This window comes from Fusarium fujikuroi, chromosome FFUJ_chr02 (assembly GCF_900079805.1).
Source record: "Fusarium fujikuroi IMI 58289 draft genome, chromosome FFUJ_chr02".
Taxonomy (NCBI): Eukaryota; Fungi; Ascomycota; class Sordariomycetes; order Hypocreales; family Nectriaceae; genus Fusarium; species Fusarium fujikuroi.
Window position 1 is genome coordinate 1792963 of NC_036623.1, and position 19391 is coordinate 1812353.

General features: G+C 44.6%; 6 protein-coding genes; 3 read left to right on the plus strand and 3 right to left on the minus strand.

Moving 5' to 3' along the window:
- Positions 1 to 676: 676 nt before the first annotated feature.
- Positions 677 to 6372, minus strand: FFUJ_04730 (related to sister chromatid cohesion protein; the record flags this gene model as incomplete). XM_023571948.1 has 3 exons in its annotated part: positions 677 to 5945; positions 5998 to 6181; positions 6228 to 6372. The coding sequence occupies 3 exons, from the start codon at positions 6370 to 6372 to the stop codon at positions 677 to 679; spliced, it is 5598 nt and encodes a 1865-aa protein (XP_023426170.1).
- Positions 6373 to 6906: 534 nt separating this feature from the next.
- Positions 6907 to 7376, plus strand: FFUJ_04729 (related to DNA-directed RNA polymerase I A12.2 subunit; the record flags this gene model as incomplete). XM_023571949.1 has 3 exons in its annotated part: positions 6907 to 7021; positions 7072 to 7306; positions 7358 to 7376. 3 exons carry the CDS (start codon positions 6907 to 6909, stop codon positions 7374 to 7376), a joined length of 369 nt encoding a protein of 122 aa, XP_023426171.1.
- Positions 7377 to 7410: 34 nt separating this feature from the next.
- On the minus strand, positions 7411 to 8475 carry FFUJ_04728 (Deoxyhypusine hydroxylase; the record flags this gene model as incomplete). XM_023571950.1 has 2 exons in its annotated part: positions 7411 to 7927; positions 7979 to 8475. The coding sequence occupies 2 exons, from the start codon at positions 8473 to 8475 to the stop codon at positions 7411 to 7413; spliced, it is 1014 nt and encodes a 337-aa protein (XP_023426172.1).
- A 1089-nt stretch (positions 8476 to 9564) lies between these two features.
- Positions 9565 to 10593, plus strand: FFUJ_04727 (probable nucleotide-binding protein NBP35; the record flags this gene model as incomplete). Its single annotated transcript, XM_023571952.1, has 1 exon — positions 9565 to 10593. The coding sequence occupies one exon, from the start codon at positions 9565 to 9567 to the stop codon at positions 10591 to 10593; it is 1029 nt and encodes a 342-aa protein (XP_023426173.1).
- A 90-nt stretch (positions 10594 to 10683) lies between these two features.
- Positions 10684 to 11311, minus strand: FFUJ_04726 (related to glia maturation factor beta; the record flags this gene model as incomplete). XM_023571953.1 has 4 exons in its annotated part: positions 10684 to 10872; positions 10937 to 11070; positions 11144 to 11246; positions 11309 to 11311. 4 exons carry the CDS (start codon positions 11309 to 11311, stop codon positions 10684 to 10686), a joined length of 429 nt encoding a protein of 142 aa, XP_023427219.1.
- A 435-nt stretch (positions 11312 to 11746) lies between these two features.
- FFUJ_04725 (putative 3'-phosphoadenosine-5'-phosphosulfate reductase/FAD synthetase) lies at positions 11747 to 13053 on the plus strand (the record flags this gene model as incomplete). XM_023571954.1 has 8 exons in its annotated part: positions 11747 to 11836; positions 11905 to 11913; positions 11959 to 12003; positions 12055 to 12149; positions 12205 to 12222; positions 12272 to 12564; positions 12612 to 12831; positions 12888 to 13053. The coding sequence occupies 8 exons, from the start codon at positions 11747 to 11749 to the stop codon at positions 13051 to 13053; spliced, it is 936 nt and encodes a 311-aa protein (XP_023427160.1).
- Between the last annotated feature and the right edge of the window lie 6338 nt (positions 13054 to 19391).

The following is a 19391-nucleotide window of genomic DNA, read 5'->3' on the forward strand; positions in this document are numbered from 1 at the left end:
GTCATCTATGCATGTCTTTATCCAATTGCCTTATTTCTTGGCACTCGCATGGCTCATTCATTTCCGCCTTATATCCAGCATTGCTTGTTTTAGACTTGCACTTTTCGCATCGTCGTACAAACTTTATTATTAACTCCAAAATTATACGATAAAACAGTCCCATTTCTGGAAGCCGTCGTCATTCCCAAATCGAGGTTGGGGCTTCGTTTCTTTCTTTAACAGTATAGTGAGCTTTGCTACTGTTTCCAAGTATGCTCAATTTATGTGTAGTCATTTTTTATGCCAGTCATCACAAGGGGATTAGATACAGTGGCTATCATAATATTGTCTCTGTATTTAAATGGTCCTAAATGCGCCAGCTTCGCTGATATGCATTGTATGCTGCGCTTGATCTCTTGCCCGTCCGACCAAAAGATGAGCTATATGGCCTCATGGCTATAGCTCAGGTATCATCAAATTGCAAAGTCACAATGCTCCGAAACGCCGTTCCTCTTCTCTTGGCTGCCTTTGCACTTCTGAAGACCAATGTATGTATGCCCCATCGGCTAAAGCCATTTTCCCACTAAACGCTTTCTTCGATGCGCCCTCGCGGGCGGAAAAACGCCTGTCCCTGTCACTTTCGTTACTTGCTTGAAAACAGTCCAAATCACTTCATAGCCCATGTCTTAATGTCTGCTTAAATCCAGTCTCCATCTCCAAGATCTGCATCCATCTCCGGCTCAGGTAATGGGTTTTTTCGAGGTCGACCCCTTTTTCGTGGCTGGGAGTCGGAACGCGCCCGTTTCTTGCGACCACCGGGCGTATGTCCTCCCTTTCGCTTGCGTCCCCTATCCGCAACAGCTTCGCCTTCTTCATCCTCGTCTGCACTCGGAGTCGATGGCCCTAAGTCCATCTGTTCACCGTCATCGGCGACCTTGAACTCCTTGTCAACGTTGAGGAGTTCAACCAGGTCAGTACACTTCCTGATCATTCGCTCCTGGTCCTGAAGACCAGCCATATGAGACTCAATTTCGTCCCAGACCTTATCTCCGTGAACTCCTTGGACCTTGACTGGTGTCTTGTTGAGATCTTTAGCCAGTGCTTTGGCCTTACTGTCGTGTCGGCTAGTTCCCATGCTGTAAAGTCGGCGCAGATACGTTCGCGTCTCCCACATTGCGAGCAGAATGATGGATGCCGTTGTGAGCTGACGAAGACGGCTGGGCTCAACATTGGCTGCAATCGCAAGGGCTGCCGGGGGCTGTCCATCGACGGGTGCTGCTAGAGCCATTGACTCGTTCTGAGTTCCGGGGATGCTCGCTGGGGTGTCAGACGCCGATAATTGCAGGGCATCCACGCGGACATTAAAAACTTCTGACTCGATGGCCTGGGCGACTGGGGCGCCAGTGCTCGTCACGATTTTTTCGATCGCATTGACGGTAGTTTGCAACTCTCCAACGGTCTGATATTCGAAGAAGGCCAGGTTCTCGGTGATGAATCGTGCAAAGGCCATGTGGGATGGGACTTCCTCGCTTATATCGAGTTTGACAAGATCAAAGTCTAACTGGCCACAGAGCTTATCTAAAAAGCGCTGACGATTCTTCATTTTGCTAATCTTCAGCACTTCCATCAAGAAGTGTAACTTGGACTGGAAAGGGTTAGTTGTGGCACCACGCGTGTCCTCTACGACGTCGCGTTGATAGGCAAAGGCCGATTGCACTGCTTTGGCATACTCTCGTTCCAGAACAGTTTCATGCTTCTCATGCGAATATCGATGTTCGGAGAAAGCCAGTTCTGCAATTCTGCGGTTTGTCGATGTTTCGAGAGTCATCAAGGTGACACAGGTCTCCTTGGGGTGTGTCAAGCCTTGTCGGTTAATGCTGCCGAGAACTTCCGTGGCGAGAAAAGCATGGTCGCCCTGGCTTGCAACTGCGATTCGAGAAACGTGCTTCAAGAACCTCTGTGAGGTGGCGCTGGCCACGTCGTCAAAACTTGTCCCTCCCATAACTGCCAGCTCCCTCTTCCTGCCTGTAGCTGGTGTTTCGGCCGCTGTTTCAGATCGCTTTTCTTCCATGAGAAGAAACTCTCTGATTGATCTCAAGATGAGAACCTCAAGACCAGGTATCTGCTCTTTGAAAACCTGGTCAAACAAGGTGTACAATTTGGGAACAACATAGTTGCGAGGCCATGCTTGGCAAATCAATCCAAGGGCGTCAAGTGCTGACTTGCGAATCTCGAGTGGTTTAGAAGGTGCAGCAAGCGGTATCAGTTTCTCAATGGCGAGCATAGGAACGGTTTCTCCTTTCCAGGCGGGCAACTTCGATTTGAACCAAGCAGTCCATTCGTCGAGCTTGCAATGTTTTGCAATCATGCCAATTAATAAGCTGTATCCGTAGGTAAGAGTGGTAGCCGTCTGGTCGATAGGCCTGGCCTGGATTTGAACAAGTTTCTGAATACTGGAATGTAGAGCAGAAACCAGAGGCGTATAATTATTGAGTAACCCACAAACAACCTGAGTGCAAGCAACCAAATCGTCGAGAGGGTTTCGTTGGTTGACTCTTGTAATAGCCTTAAGTAAGAAGGTGCGTACTTCAGAGAGAAACTCGGTGTGGACACTGGAAAGAGTGGGCAACACTCGGCGATAGATGATTGTCACATGCCGAAAAGCAGCTAGCTCCTCTGGCGTAGAGAAGTTCGCCAGATGTGGTTTTAGAAGGCGTATCTGTTCGAAATTGAACAGTTTGGGGTCAGCATTGGCAAATATCGTAAGCACCTGCAGCGCGTCGCGCCCAGACGGAGTTGAAGGATCATCCGGATCGAGGTTATCGATTAAACCAAACATGTTGGCAACGAGTTTGGTGCAGACTGTGAAAGGTCCACCTAGAGACTTATCCTTTGGTTTCAGAATGGTTCGGAACACCTTGTCAAGCATTTCAGTAACCGTACCAGACTTGACAGTTTGGATGACAAGCGATACGTGCTCGTTGAGTGAAGTTTGGTAAACAGCGGTCCCGTCGTCTTGGTAAAAGGGCGCAAACCAAACCTCCTCTATCATCTGGCGGGCTAGATCGCGGACACCTTCATCTGGATCCTGTACTCGACGCAACAACCCGCTCGCTATCATGCTGCGCAGTGTCTTGCTTGGATTGCGAAGGTAGATATCGCGGGTAAGCTTCATTGCACGTTTGCGTACACCGAGGCCATTATCATGGAATCGATTGACAATCATGGGAGTCAAGGGCGTCTCAAGACGTGGCCGCATCATCATGCAATTACCAAGCAGTCCCAGAGCTGAGTCCCGCACTTGGATTGATGAATCGCCAGCACATTCCAGAATCAGGTCAATCACAGTATTGTCGGCATCCAAGATTGATGGATCAGTCTCGAGCACTTGGTTCACGCTCTTGAGACTGCGGCTTCGGACTGTAGCTTGGTCACTAGCCATAGAGCCAAGAAGAATGTTCAGAATCTTGCTGAAAGCTTCACATAGTGGTGAACGTAGTAAGATGATCGAGTAAGAAAGTTTGGCTTGATTTGTCGATACAGTCTTGATTTTGAACGTGTATTCGTTGGCAAGCCATCGTCGATCCTCAACCATCATCCTCAATCGATAAGCCAGACGTCCGAGTTCCTCATCTCGTTCATCATCTTCATCTGTGTAAGAGTCGTAGCCGACATGTACCTGAGATGCCCAGCCCGTAATGAGAAACGAGATGGCACTCGAGAGGTGTGGATCTTCGTCACTCCTACTCTGCACATGCTCTAGAACGACCCGATAGGGCCCAGTCCAAGCTACCAGCTGTTCCAAGCGAGTTTTGTGTTCCAGAGCTTGATTAGCGACATCGACAAGATATTCTGACAACTCGTCACCGTCAGTCCCATCGGAGGAACTCGTGAGACTTTGAACACGAGAACGGAGGCGGGAAATGGCAGCACTCAGTCCGCCCAATAGTTCCAGTGCCATGTTTTTCGCTGGGGCAGCAGTCTTGGGTGCTTCGAAAAGCTGGACCATCATGATCATCAGAAGGCGAAGCAACAGTTCAGCTGATGGCCAGTCGGGCGAATCAAGACAAGTAGTAAAATCTTCCACGAAAAGATCAAGAAGATTTCGGTAAGGGGTATCTCCAGATTTGGTCGACCCGATGGCACGTTTGACGATGAAGCTTATCACATAAGATGCGTTGCGCTGCGCCGCATCAGATAATGGAGCAACAGAGATCTCAAGGTCCTTGATAGCAACAGCGTGTTGCTTCGCGCCCTGTACCTCACTTTTAATCGATGAAACAAATTGCTTCGCAAGTGGTGCGCGATCATCCTCATCAGAACTTCCTTCTTGCTCGTGATTGGGGTTATTGTTGAGATTGCGTATCAATTTGCTGCGTGTTCGATTTTTGTTGTTATCAACTCGCCCGGAACTAGCTTGAACCAGCCTCATGATCAAAGCTGACACAGGCTGTATGTTTTTCCCGTCGGATAGCTTGAATTGTCGAGCACTTTGCTTGCCGACAGGGAGCTTCTCCAGAGATGTAAGAATGTCGTCGATGATGCCTTGGCGTTGCTCAGGTTTGATCAAGAAGATCTGTGAGAGCATGTCCATTGCCACGGACCGAAGCCCGTCAAACTTTTGAACTCCCAAGACAGAATCCTTCTCAAAGTATGCATTCTCCATGAAAATGAGTCGGGAGGCGGTGTATTCCATTGAGTTGATCACTGACTCTGAGAGCTCGATCTTGGTAACAAGCTCTGCTAGCAAGGCGAACAACTTCTGGCAAGAGAGGAAGACAGCTGCGATAGGCTTCTTGTTCTTCGAAAGCAACTTGAATAAAACCGATGCAGGTCCAGATGGCCGAAGTTCCACGAGAGGCATGACAATGTCCTCGGTGACCTTTCTGAAGATATCGGCGCATCTCTGGATGACAGATTCTGAATACAATTGCTTGTCTTCTCGTCCGCCCGAGAGAATGCGCAGGCATGTGCGAGCTGACTTCAGCATTGTCTCCACATCTGAGAGTTGCTGCATCCATGTATCAACGGCATCTTCGCCCCAAGTCTCGTCGACTCGGATCTCCAGATTCTCAACTTGCCTCAAGCTGGCATCACTCAGTTTGATGATTTGAGTCAGATGCTCTACTGGTACACGGTCGAAACATCTTAGAGCAATTGTCTTCTGGATAGCACCATGCATCTTCTGTTGCGAAGAGGCGGTCATAGCAACCTCTTGGTCTGGTGTCACAGAAACAATTTCGTCTTGTCCGGGTCCTTCTCCAAGCATTCGCCCAACCGAATTGAACACAACGCGTACAAGCTTGTCAAGTGCATGGAGCGCTGCCTCGCTGCGTTGACGCTGATCAAGGCTCTCTCCAATCAGATCTGGACTATGAGAATAGGCTTGTTGGCTCTCTTTTCGAACCGATAGGTAATGGGGATCCCCCGGGCGAGCTTCGACCTCGATGTACTCTTCTCGATTGATATTGGCAGCTGGTAGCTCAATTCGAAATGCCCCATTCTGGTTATTTTCGGTGGTAGCTTGGATAGGGAGCTGAGCTGCTGTGGTTGGAGGCTGTGTCATCGGCTGTATTTGCGGTTGCTCATGTTGGGCTGGAATAACTGGAAAGTCTTGCTGAGGCGCATCGCTCACGTCAACATAAGTTGAAGGATCAAATTGTCTCTTAGATGGTATCGCAACCTCGATCCTAACGGAGTTCGACTTGTGTGCTTTAGAGTTATGCGTCGGCAAGTTGGACGGTTGTGGAGGATTCGGTGACTTTATTGAAGCTGATCGTTGCTTGGGGGTCGGGTGGCCAGGCGCTTGACCGTTGACCTGCTTGACATCAGAAGCCACGGGCTTTGTCGTCTTAAAATAACCTCCCACCTTATCGAAGACATTTCTTGTGAGCGGCGACAAACCATCAATCAGGCTCTTGCTGGTAGGGGGGGTCGATTTCATTCCTGAAATTGTGGTAAACTTGCTACTCGACAGTCAGATTGTGGCTCTTAGTATGCACGGCATAGTTATCATACTAATGTGTTCGTTGACTTGGTTTGATTTCTTGGAGGACATGGTCAACCGCTTGCTTTACGTTGCGCGGCATCTGATTATGGCCCGCTGCTTCCTTATTTAGGTAGTCGAAGTCGTGTGTTTGAAATAGATCAGTCAGAGGGAGCGCAGGGGAGCCTGAGCCTAGAACGGGGTCGGGGATGATATCTGACTAGAGTTAGGCGGAGTATATCGAGAAGCGGTGATAACTGACCAGAAATGAGAGGAATAGTCGATGTCTGTGGTGAATAGGGAAGCGCCTCTTGGAGTGTGAACGGACGAGCAATAATGCCCTCCTCAGCCCCCGCTTGAGCAAACTGCCCATTTGGGTCCGCCCCATGCTGCTGCGTGTTGTTCATTGTCGCAGGAGGGAAGGCGGTTCATCGCATATCTTGGTTCCGAAGGAAGGAGCAAACGGATACCAGCGCATCGGATATTGACAGGATAGGGTCAGGTATGGATCAAAAGACACGCTCTGAGCGCGTATTCAAAGGAAATATGTTCTCAGGAAGCAAGGAGTCGGAGTCGCGGTAAGGTGATTGGGTTGAAAAAGTAACGGGATTAAATGCAGCTAAGCATTGTTACCCGCTTTGCGTGAATGTAAACGACGAGGTCATGGAAAGCCTGGGGAAACCAACATGATCAGCCTCGCGAGCTTTGGACTTTCCTTGGATGTTTTCGAGACAGCTACTGGTCTGTGCGCAAAGCGCACCACCACTCAGAGGCTATCCCGTCATGGCCCACTCTTGCCTCGTCAGTTTTTCCGGAAGACCCTTGCAACCTTCGATTTGAGCCTATGATGGCTGGGCCAATTTTTTGTCTTTGAATTTGTTCAGCTTGCGCAAGTAGTCGACCAAATTCTCCAATTGTGCAGAAGTCACTCACAACTCACAATGGCTGCGATCGGAACTCTCGTCTTTTGTACCGACTGCGGTAATCTGTTGCCTGCAACAAAAGGGACTCAGCGAAATGTTTTGCATTGCGAATGCTGTGGCGCAGAGAATCGAGGTTTGTACGCTTGGTGTTGTATTTGGCAAGATCTCTAACAGGTTGTGCAGATACCGGTTCCAAAGTTACCGTTACACAAACAAAACCCTCCGATTTCCCTTCTTTCTTGAGGCAGAAGCTCCAGTCAAGTGTCCAGGCTGTTGAGAAGCACAATTTGCAAACCGATAGCACAGTTCACGAAACATGCCCCAAGTGCGGTCGTGAAGAGGTCAAGTATACCAACGTTCAATTGCGCGGTGCAGATGAAGGATCAACGGTCATCTACCTTTGCGATTGCGGCAACTCGTGAGAATCCCAAATCCATCTATTTCAACTAATCTAACATTTAACTTTTAGGTGGCATGAAAACAACTAGACGCAATACTCGACAACACAAGCGTACTCATAAATCATACAGAAACTCCTGCGGTCTCGGGAATCAAAGCATACTCAGCCTCTCCACCCTTCTCATACTCAGCGATATCCAGCGCAACAATGCAACTCTCTCGAACAACCTTTTCCTTGTCATGAAGGAACTTTCTTAGGGTAGCCTCGACACCTTTCTCCTCGCCCAGGCTGCCAAGTGCCTCGGCCGCTTCATGTCGAACCATGCTAGCCTCGTTAACGTTACTCAATGCCTCAGTCAGGGCTGGGATAGAAGCGGGGTGTGAAAGCTGGCCAAATACAAAGGCGATCTCGTGTCGGAAGAGTGCAGACGAGTCGGACAATCCTTTAGCAAGAGCGAGAACGGCGGGGACAGCAGTGGGTAGGTCGGGAGGTGATGCCAGATCGCGGAGAGCAAACATGGCGCGGTAACGAAGGAATAGAGGCAGATTTGTATCCATAAGCTTGTGGCCAAGCTCCTCGACTTCGGCCTTCTGTTCAGATTCGGGCATTGGGGGCGCAGGATCGATAGAGGCAAAATCACTAGTCGACAAATGTTAATCTGGGGCAACCCTAATAAGTCTTCGCACAAACCTAGGGCGCAACTTTTCCTTTTGACGCTCTTCTGAGTTCTCCCATTCAATGCGCTCGATAGCGATCTCGCATGTCTCGATAATACTTATGTCCTCTTCTTTCCGATCTCGGTACTCGCGGAGGATATCCAGGTTGTCGGCCCAGCCTAGGGCTCCAAGGGCTTCGGCAGCTTCATGGCGGCACATTGGATCCTCCTTCAAATCAGCCAGAACCTGTCGGAGAGGCTTGACAGCAGCGAGGTTGCCTGTCTGTCCTAGACAGTATGCGAGCTCATGCTTGAGCAAGGCTGAAGGTGAGGTGAATCCGGCAGCGATGGCTTCGATAGCTGCAATCCTTGTAGTATCGTCATCCGAGGTGGTCGCAACGTGCTTCAGTGAGAAAAGAGCACGAAAACGGATGGGAAGAGGGGTGTCCTCGGAACAGAGGGATTTCCTCAAGCTCAGAACCGTGGAATCGGCGGATTTGGAGGTCTCTGGGGTATCGGCAGAAGGAGACATTTTGGATTATCGATTGGAAACAGATCTTGATGTATCGTAGGGTGTTCTAGATCAGCTCAGAATAAAATCTTCGCGGGGTCCTGAGCTTATCTTATCTCAGATAAATATGAAATAACCCCGCCACTGATCGGCTTTTTTTTTAGGTGTGCCTGTCATGAGTTTTGGGCAGATCACCGACCGCCTTTAGCCGGTCCGATAACCGGCGCGCTTTCAACGTGTTGGTTATAATGGAAATGGCAGGAAACTTTGAAGATGTCTTTTATTGTTGATGCAACGGTTTTCGGAGTGACCTGCGACCACTGAGGCTTTTCATACCAACATCACTAACAGTGATAGTATTAAACATTAGTACAGTTTCTTATCATTGAGCCATATCACTGGGAATGAATTGAAGTATTTGGTTTTGAGGATATTTATACATAGTACGAAGATGTTAATGCTTACCTACCTTCTAGCAGTAAGTCGTTGGATAAGCATTTGTTGGAAAGGCCATTTTTTCCTCTATAGGTATCCATCAGACATTTTGAGGAGCCTACGGTCCGAGCTTATCGAGTTCCCTTTGATTTCTCAGACACTTGACTCACCCTGATCTACTCCGTGTTAGCCCAATATTTCTTACAGTGAATAAAATGTCTTAACATCAAGGAGATCTAGGAGACTCGTATATTGATCTCACCTTCCGCAACTTTCCCCTTAGAGCTAACTTCAATATATCGATATATTCATTAGATTTTTATCACTTCAATGTTTCTTGACTCATAGGCTGGCATCTGTTATTCCGCGGCGATACTTCACATCTCCGGACGCTTGCTAAGCAACCAATCAACATAGACGCTTAGCACTTACCCTAGGAACAACCACATCGATTATCTTAACCTCATCAACATTCTTTGGACTCTCTCAAAAGTTAGTCCAGAAAGATACCAGATCCCAATCAGGAGGAATTAGCCCTCGCTCCTTTTTCTTTCTTACCACTCTTTTCCTCACTGTTCAGGACAATCCTGAAATTTGCTGTATTATTAAGCTTCGTGCTCACGTCGCCACCCCCGACTCACTTTCCCTTGTTTCACCTCACTTCACAAAAAGACAATGGCGCCTTCTCTTGAGGCCCCAGATGCTGTAGACGACGTCCTCGCCAATCCGATCAAGCAGAAGCCACAACTAGTTGCGCCAGAGCCTCAGAACTGTGTTGGCCCCGATTCAGAGCAAGCCGGTAAAGCGGACGCATGCGCCGGGTGTCCAAACCAGGCCATCTGCGCATCAGCGCCCAAGGGACCGGACCCTGATATCCCTATCATCTCGGCGCGTCTGGAGAATGTCAAGCACAAAATCCTAGTACTGAGCGGAAAGGGCGGTGTCGGAAAGAGTACATTTACATCTCTATTGGCACACGCCTTCGCGACAAATCCAGACAGCACCGTGGGTATCATGGACACTGATATCTGTGGACCCAGTATCCCCAAGATGATGGGCGTGGAGGGCGAGACTGTGCATGTCAGTGGTACAGGTTGGTCCCCCATCTGGGTCATGGACAATCTCTCGGTCATGAGTATTCAGTTTCTACTGCCCAACCGGGATGACGCTGTCATTTGGCGGGGACCCAAGAAGAACGGTCTGATCAAGCAATTTCTCAAGGATGTGGAATGGGGTGACCTTGACTTTTTACTTGTCGACACACCACCAGGCACAAGCGATGAGCATCTCAGTGTGAACTCATTCCTGAAGGAGAGTGGGATCGATGGTGCTGTCATGGTCACCACACCACAGGAGGTATCACTTTTGGATGTAAGAAAAGAGATCGACTTCTGCCGTAAAGCCGGGATAAGGGTGTTAGGTCTTGCAGAGAACATGAGCGGCTTCGTCTGTCCCAAGTGCTCAACCGAAAGTCAGATCTTTAAAGCAAGTACAGGAGGAGGACGTGCGCTGGCTGAAGAGATGGGCATTCCCTTCTTGGGATCAGTGCCCTTGGACCCTAGAATCAGGATGGCATGTGATTACGGAGAGAGTTACTTCGACTCATTCCCAGATAGCCCCGCCTGCATTGCGTTTCAAGGAGTTGTCAAGAATGTTGCGATGCAGATGGGATTAAACACCCAGGATGTGCTGCCGGATGAGTAGGCAGGTATCTTCAAGTTATGTTTTTATGTAGATCATGATATACGGATTTCGCTGCCACACCACGTTGCCTTTCTTTTGTGTGATTCTTGATTACTCTGACTTGAGCTTGTCGGGGATCTCCTCCAAATCTTCCGCCGACTCGATATCAATAATTCGTCCGACCTCGGCCGTGTTGCGCATCAACTCCTTGGCGCCGGCGTAGAGCATTCTGATCTCGGCATTGCAGGTAACAGGGAGGTAGAATATAAGTACGTATGGCACAGACAAGCGCCCATCGCCCTATTCTCATCTCAGCATCATGCCAAATGTCAAGCATTCCTGACAGTTGCTCGGTCATACATACCATGGTGAGGGGGTAGCTCAGGAGGATAAATCGAGGCGCATGATCGGGGAGGTCATCTCCAATTTCTTCGAGGGAAGTATACACGGTCTTGTCTTCGTCTTGTCGGATCTCGTAAGTGTTCTTATCGATCAGGTCTACAGGAGGGACGGTTAGCAAGAGAAAAGAGACCAACGACCTTCAAGTCTTATCACAAAGAGACGTACATACAAATAACAGCTTGGGGATCCTTGGCCCGAGAAGTAGTAAGTCTAAACTTGCGGAGATGGTCCTTTGACTCTCCAGAGAAGGTGTACAGTCGCGATTCCGACGCCTAAACGTAGGATGTCAGCGGGCGAACCGGAGACGGAGAGGAAGAGGTGTGAGTGTATGTACCATTTTGGAGCTCGGTTAGGCTTTTTGGTAATAGGTAAGGCCCCCTTTGTAGCTGTTTCAAAGCTGTGTCTGATACCTCAACTCTGTTTAGCAGTTATCAGTCGAGCAAAGTTGGTGTAGCCCAATGCCCCGCCAAAGGGTACCTAGGTATGTACGGAGTACAGTAAGTAGCCGTTGACTTGACCCCACATTGTCCCGCCATAGGTTGTCTAGCGCAGCGAGTTAACGTCATCTACAGGCTGTTGAAATCGAGACAACATTGGATCAATAAAGGGAGAACTTGCATATTTACCCTGCTATCTGCCTAATCACCTCATCCTCAAGCTCTCTTATTGCATCTGACTTTGACCATCCATGTTCTCACGCATCTCTCAGGTAACCCGGCATCTTTCAGCTCCCGTTGTTGACAACACCAGACGATTCGCCCTAGGAAGAACCATGGCTCCTATATCGGCAGATGAGCGCAACTCGCGCACCATTTCTACAGCCGCCTGTTTGATCATCGGTGACGAAGTTCTGGGCGGAAAGGTATAGTTCTCTGAATACATCTTACTGTCTGTGTAACAGAATGGGGGTAACTGACATCATGAATGCAGACAGTTGATGTGAGTGATTGAAGTATGAGCAAGTTATTGTATTAATCGAGATAGACGAACTCTGCCTATTTCGCCAAATGGTGCTTCAACCTCGGAATTGTAGGTCTGGCCTTGGGTAGCTAAGAATACGCGAATGCTAAATAGATATAGAACCTCAAGCGCATCGAGGTGATAGAGGACGATGAAGGCGAAATTGTTGAGGCTGTTCAGAGAATGAGTGACCGTTATGACTTTGTTGTTACTAGGTAAGTCCTTCGGCGACGCTACGTGGGGATTGAATAACTAGCTAATATGAATCAGTGGTGGGATTGGGCCTACGTGAGGATTCACTACCCTCATTTTGACATAAGGTATACTAACATCTTAGACACGACGACATTACCTACCAATCGATCGCCAAGGCCTTCAACCTGCCTCTCAAACTACACCAAGAAACCTTTGACAAGATGAAGCTGACGTCAAAGGTTCATCCCAATCAACCCAAGTTCGATTGGGATGTCGACTCGCCAGCAAGAAGGGCAAAGCTTCGCATGGCTGAGTTGCCAATTGATGAATCTCGGGACCTTAAGAAGCAGGCTCTTTTCCCTCATGATGATCTTTGGGTTCCCGTATCAGTCGTGAACGGAAATATCCATATCCTGCCGGGTATCCCTAGACTTTGTAAGTCGTTTCCTGAATGCCGCTTACTATTTGCTAACCGGAAATAGTTCAGAGACTTCTCGATGGGCTGAAGCCTCACATCCTGCCGCGTCTCAGTGACCCTGAAGGGAAGGGTACGCACAGAGTACTGTTCTCTACGCCTCTTCCCGAGAGTGGTGTTGCCGACTACCTCACAACCTTGGCTGCCAAAGTTGGGCCCAAGGGTGTCAAGGTCGGGAGTTATCCTCGCTGGGGCAAGAAAAATAACACGGTCACACTTGTTGGACGGTTAGCAGGGAACATTACCAAATGCTAAAGTGCTAAATATGCTGACACAGATATAGGGATTTAGAGTATCTTGAGAGTCTCGTTGATGAAGTCCAATCTGGCATCCAGGGTCTGCGAGTTGATGCTGAGAGTGACGGAGAAGAAGACCCGAAGCAGATTAAGAAGCAGGCGACCGAAGACGCGGACAAGGACACCACGGAGCAAGTTGCTGAGAAACCTTGATATATCTTGAGAGCTGGGATCCTTGGATATTTGGAAGTCCGCAAGGTATGGTGGCGGGTTGTAGTTGCGCTGATCACAGTAACATCCGTTGGAACTCTGTAAAGAGTTGCCATTGGCTATATTGCATGTTTCGTTGATATCCTTGAATATATGTAGACGAGTGTTATAGAATGTTCGGAGTTGCATTCTGATACTGGCGCACGGGCTTGAAATTTTCGGTGATTCGACGGTCAAAACCTGATCATCTCGATCATGGCGCTTTTTATTCAGACGAGCTGCATGGGAAGCATTCTTGGATAGCAGGTATCTCAGAGCGATCCAACGTTGATGAAATCTGGCACTTGGGCTTGTACATCGATTTTGCTGCGCAGTTACCTGCATAGGTACTTGACAACTTTTGAATCGCCTGTGGATTCAGCACTTGCGGCCAACACATGAAACATATGTCGTGCATCCTGGTACAAGGCAAAGGTGTTGAATCTTTGTTGTACCATACTGACTTTAGGGTTGGCAACCGAGATAAGACAATGGAGCAGAGTTAAGTCTCATCTCCGACACCCTGAGGGGCCGTAACGTAGTATCGGCGTTGAACAAGTTGACTTGCCAAAGTCATAATATCATACGATTTTGAGTAACAAGAGGGGCCAGTGATCTGTTGTGTTGCAGATCAACGCGTGAACATCAACAGAAGGCTAGAGAGGGACTCATGCTTCATGTGATGGCACGCTATATTCGGAAGCTGACTCGAGGCTCTTGCCTATAAGGAACCTGGGATGTGACGAAGACCAGGGGGTATGAACAAAGAGGATGGTGGAGGTGGAGTCGATAGATTGTCTTAGGCACATCGTAGCGGCGATAGCAAGGCTCGTGACATGATCGGCGCCGAGATCAGAGGTTAGACCTTGAACAAACCCACGACACCTGAGGGGGAGATTGAAATATGTCGTGATATGCGCTTGGCATAGAACTAAGCCAGAGCGTAATCTACCGAAAAGGGGCTGTTGCTAGGACGAGTCCTAGGGACATATCGAAGTGGACCACAACCTGGAACTGGGGGGAACGGGCGCAAACGCAAATGGAAAAGACGTCATTTTGTTCTAGAAGCTTACTATAGAAGTTGTTGGAGATCATTCACATTCAACTTGATTGCACTGACGTTGCGTGTATTTGCATTCGGCCGAAAGAGTCAAGAAGCAGAACTTCAAGTGACACAGGCGAAGATGCTTTGAATTAACAACTGACAGCATGCCGGTACAATTACTCACGAAGGGCCGAGGGAGGATAGATTCGTGCCATTGTTTGTTGAGTTTTTGAAGAAGTTTATAAACCACCTTGTACTTCAAGCTCCCATCCTCTCCTTAAACTACAGGATCACGTGTCTGCTGCAGGTCTGACAGAAGCCCCACACGTTAACCCCACAACTCCCGTCGAGCCGCAATATCACAGTTACTTCTTTCTATCGACAAGCATAGGTACTTACAAACAGATATTCTTCCCCCCTGTAAAATCATATAGGCTCTTCGGCTCGTAGGAAAGACTGTAATTTATTTCAGAAACTCGGAGCATATCTCCAAACGCTGCCAGTTTTCTGAGAATGCTAGGGTACAGCAGTCGCTCGCTTGACGAAGAGAGTGGACGTGTCTACCCGTGAGGGTTCAGCGCCAATTGGTGTTCGCAATATAAGTATCAGGTATGACAGGGCCTGGCGAGATGATTCGACCTTGCTGTTAGGTGCCCTTTGGCAGCTGCTACGGATATTCTGGGAGTAACTGTTGAACGCTGGGATGCGATACGCGACGTGGTTACGGCCATCACCCAATTCCGATCATACTCTGAAGAACGACTCTTCACGTTTCTTTCTCAGGTACGTTGATGCAACTCCTGTTCTTCTAGGGTAAAGAACACTACTTATGATGACATATTGTGGCCCTAGGGAAGAGCCGTAGCGGACCCTACAGGCATAGTCGGAATCGGTTCCCAGGCATGCTCGCCGTTGAAACTCGCAAACCATAATAGCCAGTTAACCGATGTGTGGGCTTCAAACTGACACTAGACAGTTCGTCAAAGTTTCGGTAAAGGGCTTGTTTGACAGCTTTGTTCGTCTGCTAACCATTATCCTAACCCGTTTACTTGACCGAAGCCCTATCCTAACGTACGAGCTTGGCTTTCAGCTCCTGGCCCATTGAGGAGATTTCTGGCAGAGCATAGTTTTCTTTGTATCATGTGTTATTGGTTGAGCCTGTGATTGGTTTTGTAGATTCATCACGCTTTCCGAACGAATTAGTGAAACTTCCATCTGAGGTCGGGAACCAAACCCCACCCAGACTCAAGTGACCAGACACCAACATACAGAATTTACTCAGTAATTGCTCCAGACCTAATGCCTCATGCTTTGTGTTGACCTGTTCCCGTCACATCTTGTTCGACATAAGCCCCAGTCATCGCAGGCTATCAGTGAAAATTGCTTAGCCCGGGATGATCTTCGAAGTGATAAGAGTGTTCGGCTTGATAAGCTCAGTTGAAGCTATCGCTGCGTGGAATCTAGCTCTTCATATCGCCTAACAGAACCCTTATGTAATGTTTTGAGATGGGCAGTTATCTAGGATCTGTATCATAGCCATCAGATTGTGTTATCGACCTAGCCACGCCACGCATCGATCAACCCCCACCCGGCTTGATCTTGTTGACACACCGTCACATCTTCAACAGCCTCAAACGCGCCAACGCTAGTAGTACGGCGTGCAGGAAAGTTGTTGTGCTTCATCTGGCGAAGGCGGCTGGCCATTGCAACGTTGAATGGTTGTACATTGGAGGATGAAAGGAACAAGAACAATGAGCGTAGTGAAACGTTTGTCCTGCAGGCACTAAGACACTTCCACTATTTAGGTGCAGGCTAGGGAGTAAAGCTGTGAATAGGTAGGGTCAGCTCATGTTGATTGCTGAATTCAGCCCAAAACGTTGCAGGAGTCAATCCGTGTCTTGAGAATTTTTGTTTGTTTTTATAAGTGACGGCGCATCTTCAACCTGAGACCAACGATATATGAGTCGTCATGATAGTGTACGTACTGCATATAAATAGTGTGAGTTCCAGTTCCACCAGATAAAACATCGTACATCATCATCACAGCAGATTTTAGCGAAAGGCAATGAAGTCGAGCACCACTCCTACCGCCCTGCACGTTAGGAACCATGACCCTGGACTTGGACTCTGAGCTAACCGACTTGAGATTAAGAGCATTGGAACTTGTTAACTTGTCACCCCATTCATTCCCCAGGTCCAGGGGACCTGGAAAGAGAGAGAGTAAGGGGTGAGGAACGTTGATCTGCATTAGATCGAGACATGAGAGAATGGCTATGTAGTATGGATAATGGACTCACGCCAATGTCATCATTGGCGCCTATGAAAAGGGTTTTCTTCCTTCCGTCACAAATTCATTGTTGGTTGAATCATGACAAGGCACGGCTTATTAATAACGTTCTCTGGAGGTGCTTACGCTTGGGCCATGGGGTTGGATGTAATTGGTTATGATGAAGTTACTTAGTGGTGACGGCGACCGTCTAGACGACCAATTCGAGTGATGACTGGATATCTGGGCGCGAAATGGTAAAAGTGATTACAAGGTCTCAACCATCTATACCCGTGCAATAAGAACGCAGATTCTGTTGCAAGAGGAACCCGCTCAGGTTTGTGTGACCGAACGAAAGATGCTGATGATGAACAGGACTAGCCATTCGCCAATGTGCGATAACGGTGCCCTCCATGTATTGGGTGAAGTATGAGGCCTATCCTAAGAGGCTATATTTCGTATCGCGATGTACTCCGTATGGTTCAAGCGAAGGCTTCCCTATTAAAAAAAGCCAAAGGATCACTTCGCTTATTCCTTGACTTGGTGAACATTGGCATATTAGATGTATACAGTCGAAGAGATAAGAAACACACAAACAACGGCCATCAAGAACAAACAGTAGAGTTGAAATGAGCAATTAACGTCGGATACGGGGAAACCGGCCACCCCCAGAAACCGGCCACTCTCTATAAAACACTAAAAATAAGATATTATTAGAAATATAATTAATTAACTATTATTATATTTTTTTAATTAAATAAAATTTATATTAATAAATATTTAAATAAAATTAAATATAAAGATCTTTAAATTTTATTTTTTATATATATTTTAATATTCTTTTTAATTATAATACTTTTTGCATTTATTTATAAGCCTTTAAAATTATTAAAACCTTTATAAATTTAATATTTCTATTATATATAACTTTCTTTCTCTTTTTTAATAAATATTTTTCTTATTTTAACTATATTATTATAATTTCTTTTTTTTAATATTTAATAAAGAAGTTATAACTATCTAATTAATTACTAATTTTATAGAAAAGTAGCTTAATAGTTAGGTTATTAAAGATAATACTTAAAATAGCTTAAAGGACTTAATAAAGCTATATAAATAATTAAGGCATTATTAAAAAATAGAAATTCTTTTCTTTTATTAAAGAAATAGTTATAATAATAGAAATTAGTATTTTAGGAGTTTAAATAACTATTAGATTTATTAAGACCTTTATTAAATTAACTGGCTATAATTTAGTTACTTTCTAGCTAATTAGAGCATTTAACTTTATAATAGCTTCTTTTTAAGCTTTATTATAAATATATAAAAAGGTAATCTTATTAATATAGCTTAAATTAGTAATAAAAGTAAAATCTAAAAGGAATTTTCTATATACTTTTTTTAATAGTTTAAAGACTATAATATTTAGTAACTAAAGGATATAAAAAAAGTATATTAAAAGGAAAAGTATAAATATATTATTATTATAATACTTAAATAAAAAGTCTTTAATTATATAACTTTTATAATTATTAAGAATAAGAAAATAGAGTTCTTTTAGGTTTTTAGGCTTTATTAATAGAATAAATACTATTTTAAGCTAAATAAGTGCTATATAGTTATTTATTTAGCCTTTTTTACTATTAGTAAATTTTTAGGCTTTTAGGAAGTTTAAATTCTTTAAAAAATACTATTATTAAACTATTTTCTTTTTAAAGATTATTAAAAGTTTTAAGACCTTTCTTATTATTAAGATATACTTAAGGATTATAATTTAAGACTTTAAATTAAATTAATAAATAAGTACTAACTTTTTATCTTTTAACCTAAAGAATAAACTATTTAGTTCTATCCCTTTTATTATTTTAACTTTATTAATATTATATCTATTTTTCTACTTAACTATTTAAATTATAGATATTAATAATAATATAAAGAAGGCCTTAATAAGTTTAATAAAAGCTCTATTAAACCTCTTAAAATCTATATACTTATTAAATAAAATCTTTATTTCTTTATTTCTATTTAAAAAAGCCTTTAATTAGTATTTTTTAATACCTTTTAAGAAGCCATTATATATTATAATTTAACTTATAAAGTATTAAACCTATTAATATAATATAAAATATTTTAATTTAAAGGTAAAGAGTAACAACAAGGAAAAGACTGCAAGAAGACAATAATTTCTAATAGCCTTAATTATAAGCTAAGTATATATAGCCATAAAGGTTTAATTAAGACAGGGTCTTTATTATTAAATAGGTAATTAAGTAATTAGTTTAATAATATTAAATATAAGGATAAAAAAAGTATAAAATTCAGTCTAAAAAAGTATATTAAAATTAAAATATTAAAAGGAATCTATCTCTTTATATCTATTACTATAAATAGCCTTCTGACCTTACTAATAAGGCTAGACCTCTTACCTTAAAATGCTTATTATAACTGTTATATAGGTCCCTATATAGTTTTAACATATACCCTTATACCTAAAAAACTATATTAAATAAGTAATTTACTAAAAGTAATTATATATATATAATAAGTCTTTCCTTCCTAACAGTCCTTTTATAACTAATTAATTAATTAATTCTAACCTAAATAAAACTTATAACCTATTTTATTATATTAGTAAATATCTATATCCTCTTATTACTTTTAGTTCCTTATTGCTATCTATTTATTATAAGTTTAACCCAATTAGGCTTAAAGTTAAAAAGTATTAACTATTAAGTTTTAGATATTATTTTACTAACTGGATTTTATTAACTCTATAGAAATAAATATAGCTTAAGTCCTTAAAGTTAAGAAAAAAAGATAATTAGGTATACCTTAAATAGGCAGCTTTTATAACTTTAGTTTAGTAATTATCTCCTAAAAGTAAGCTTTAAGATTTTAGATTATTCTTTTAGCAGCCTTTTTATTTTCTTTAATTATCTTAATATAATATATATATAATATATCTTTAATAATAGTAGGTTTATTAATTAT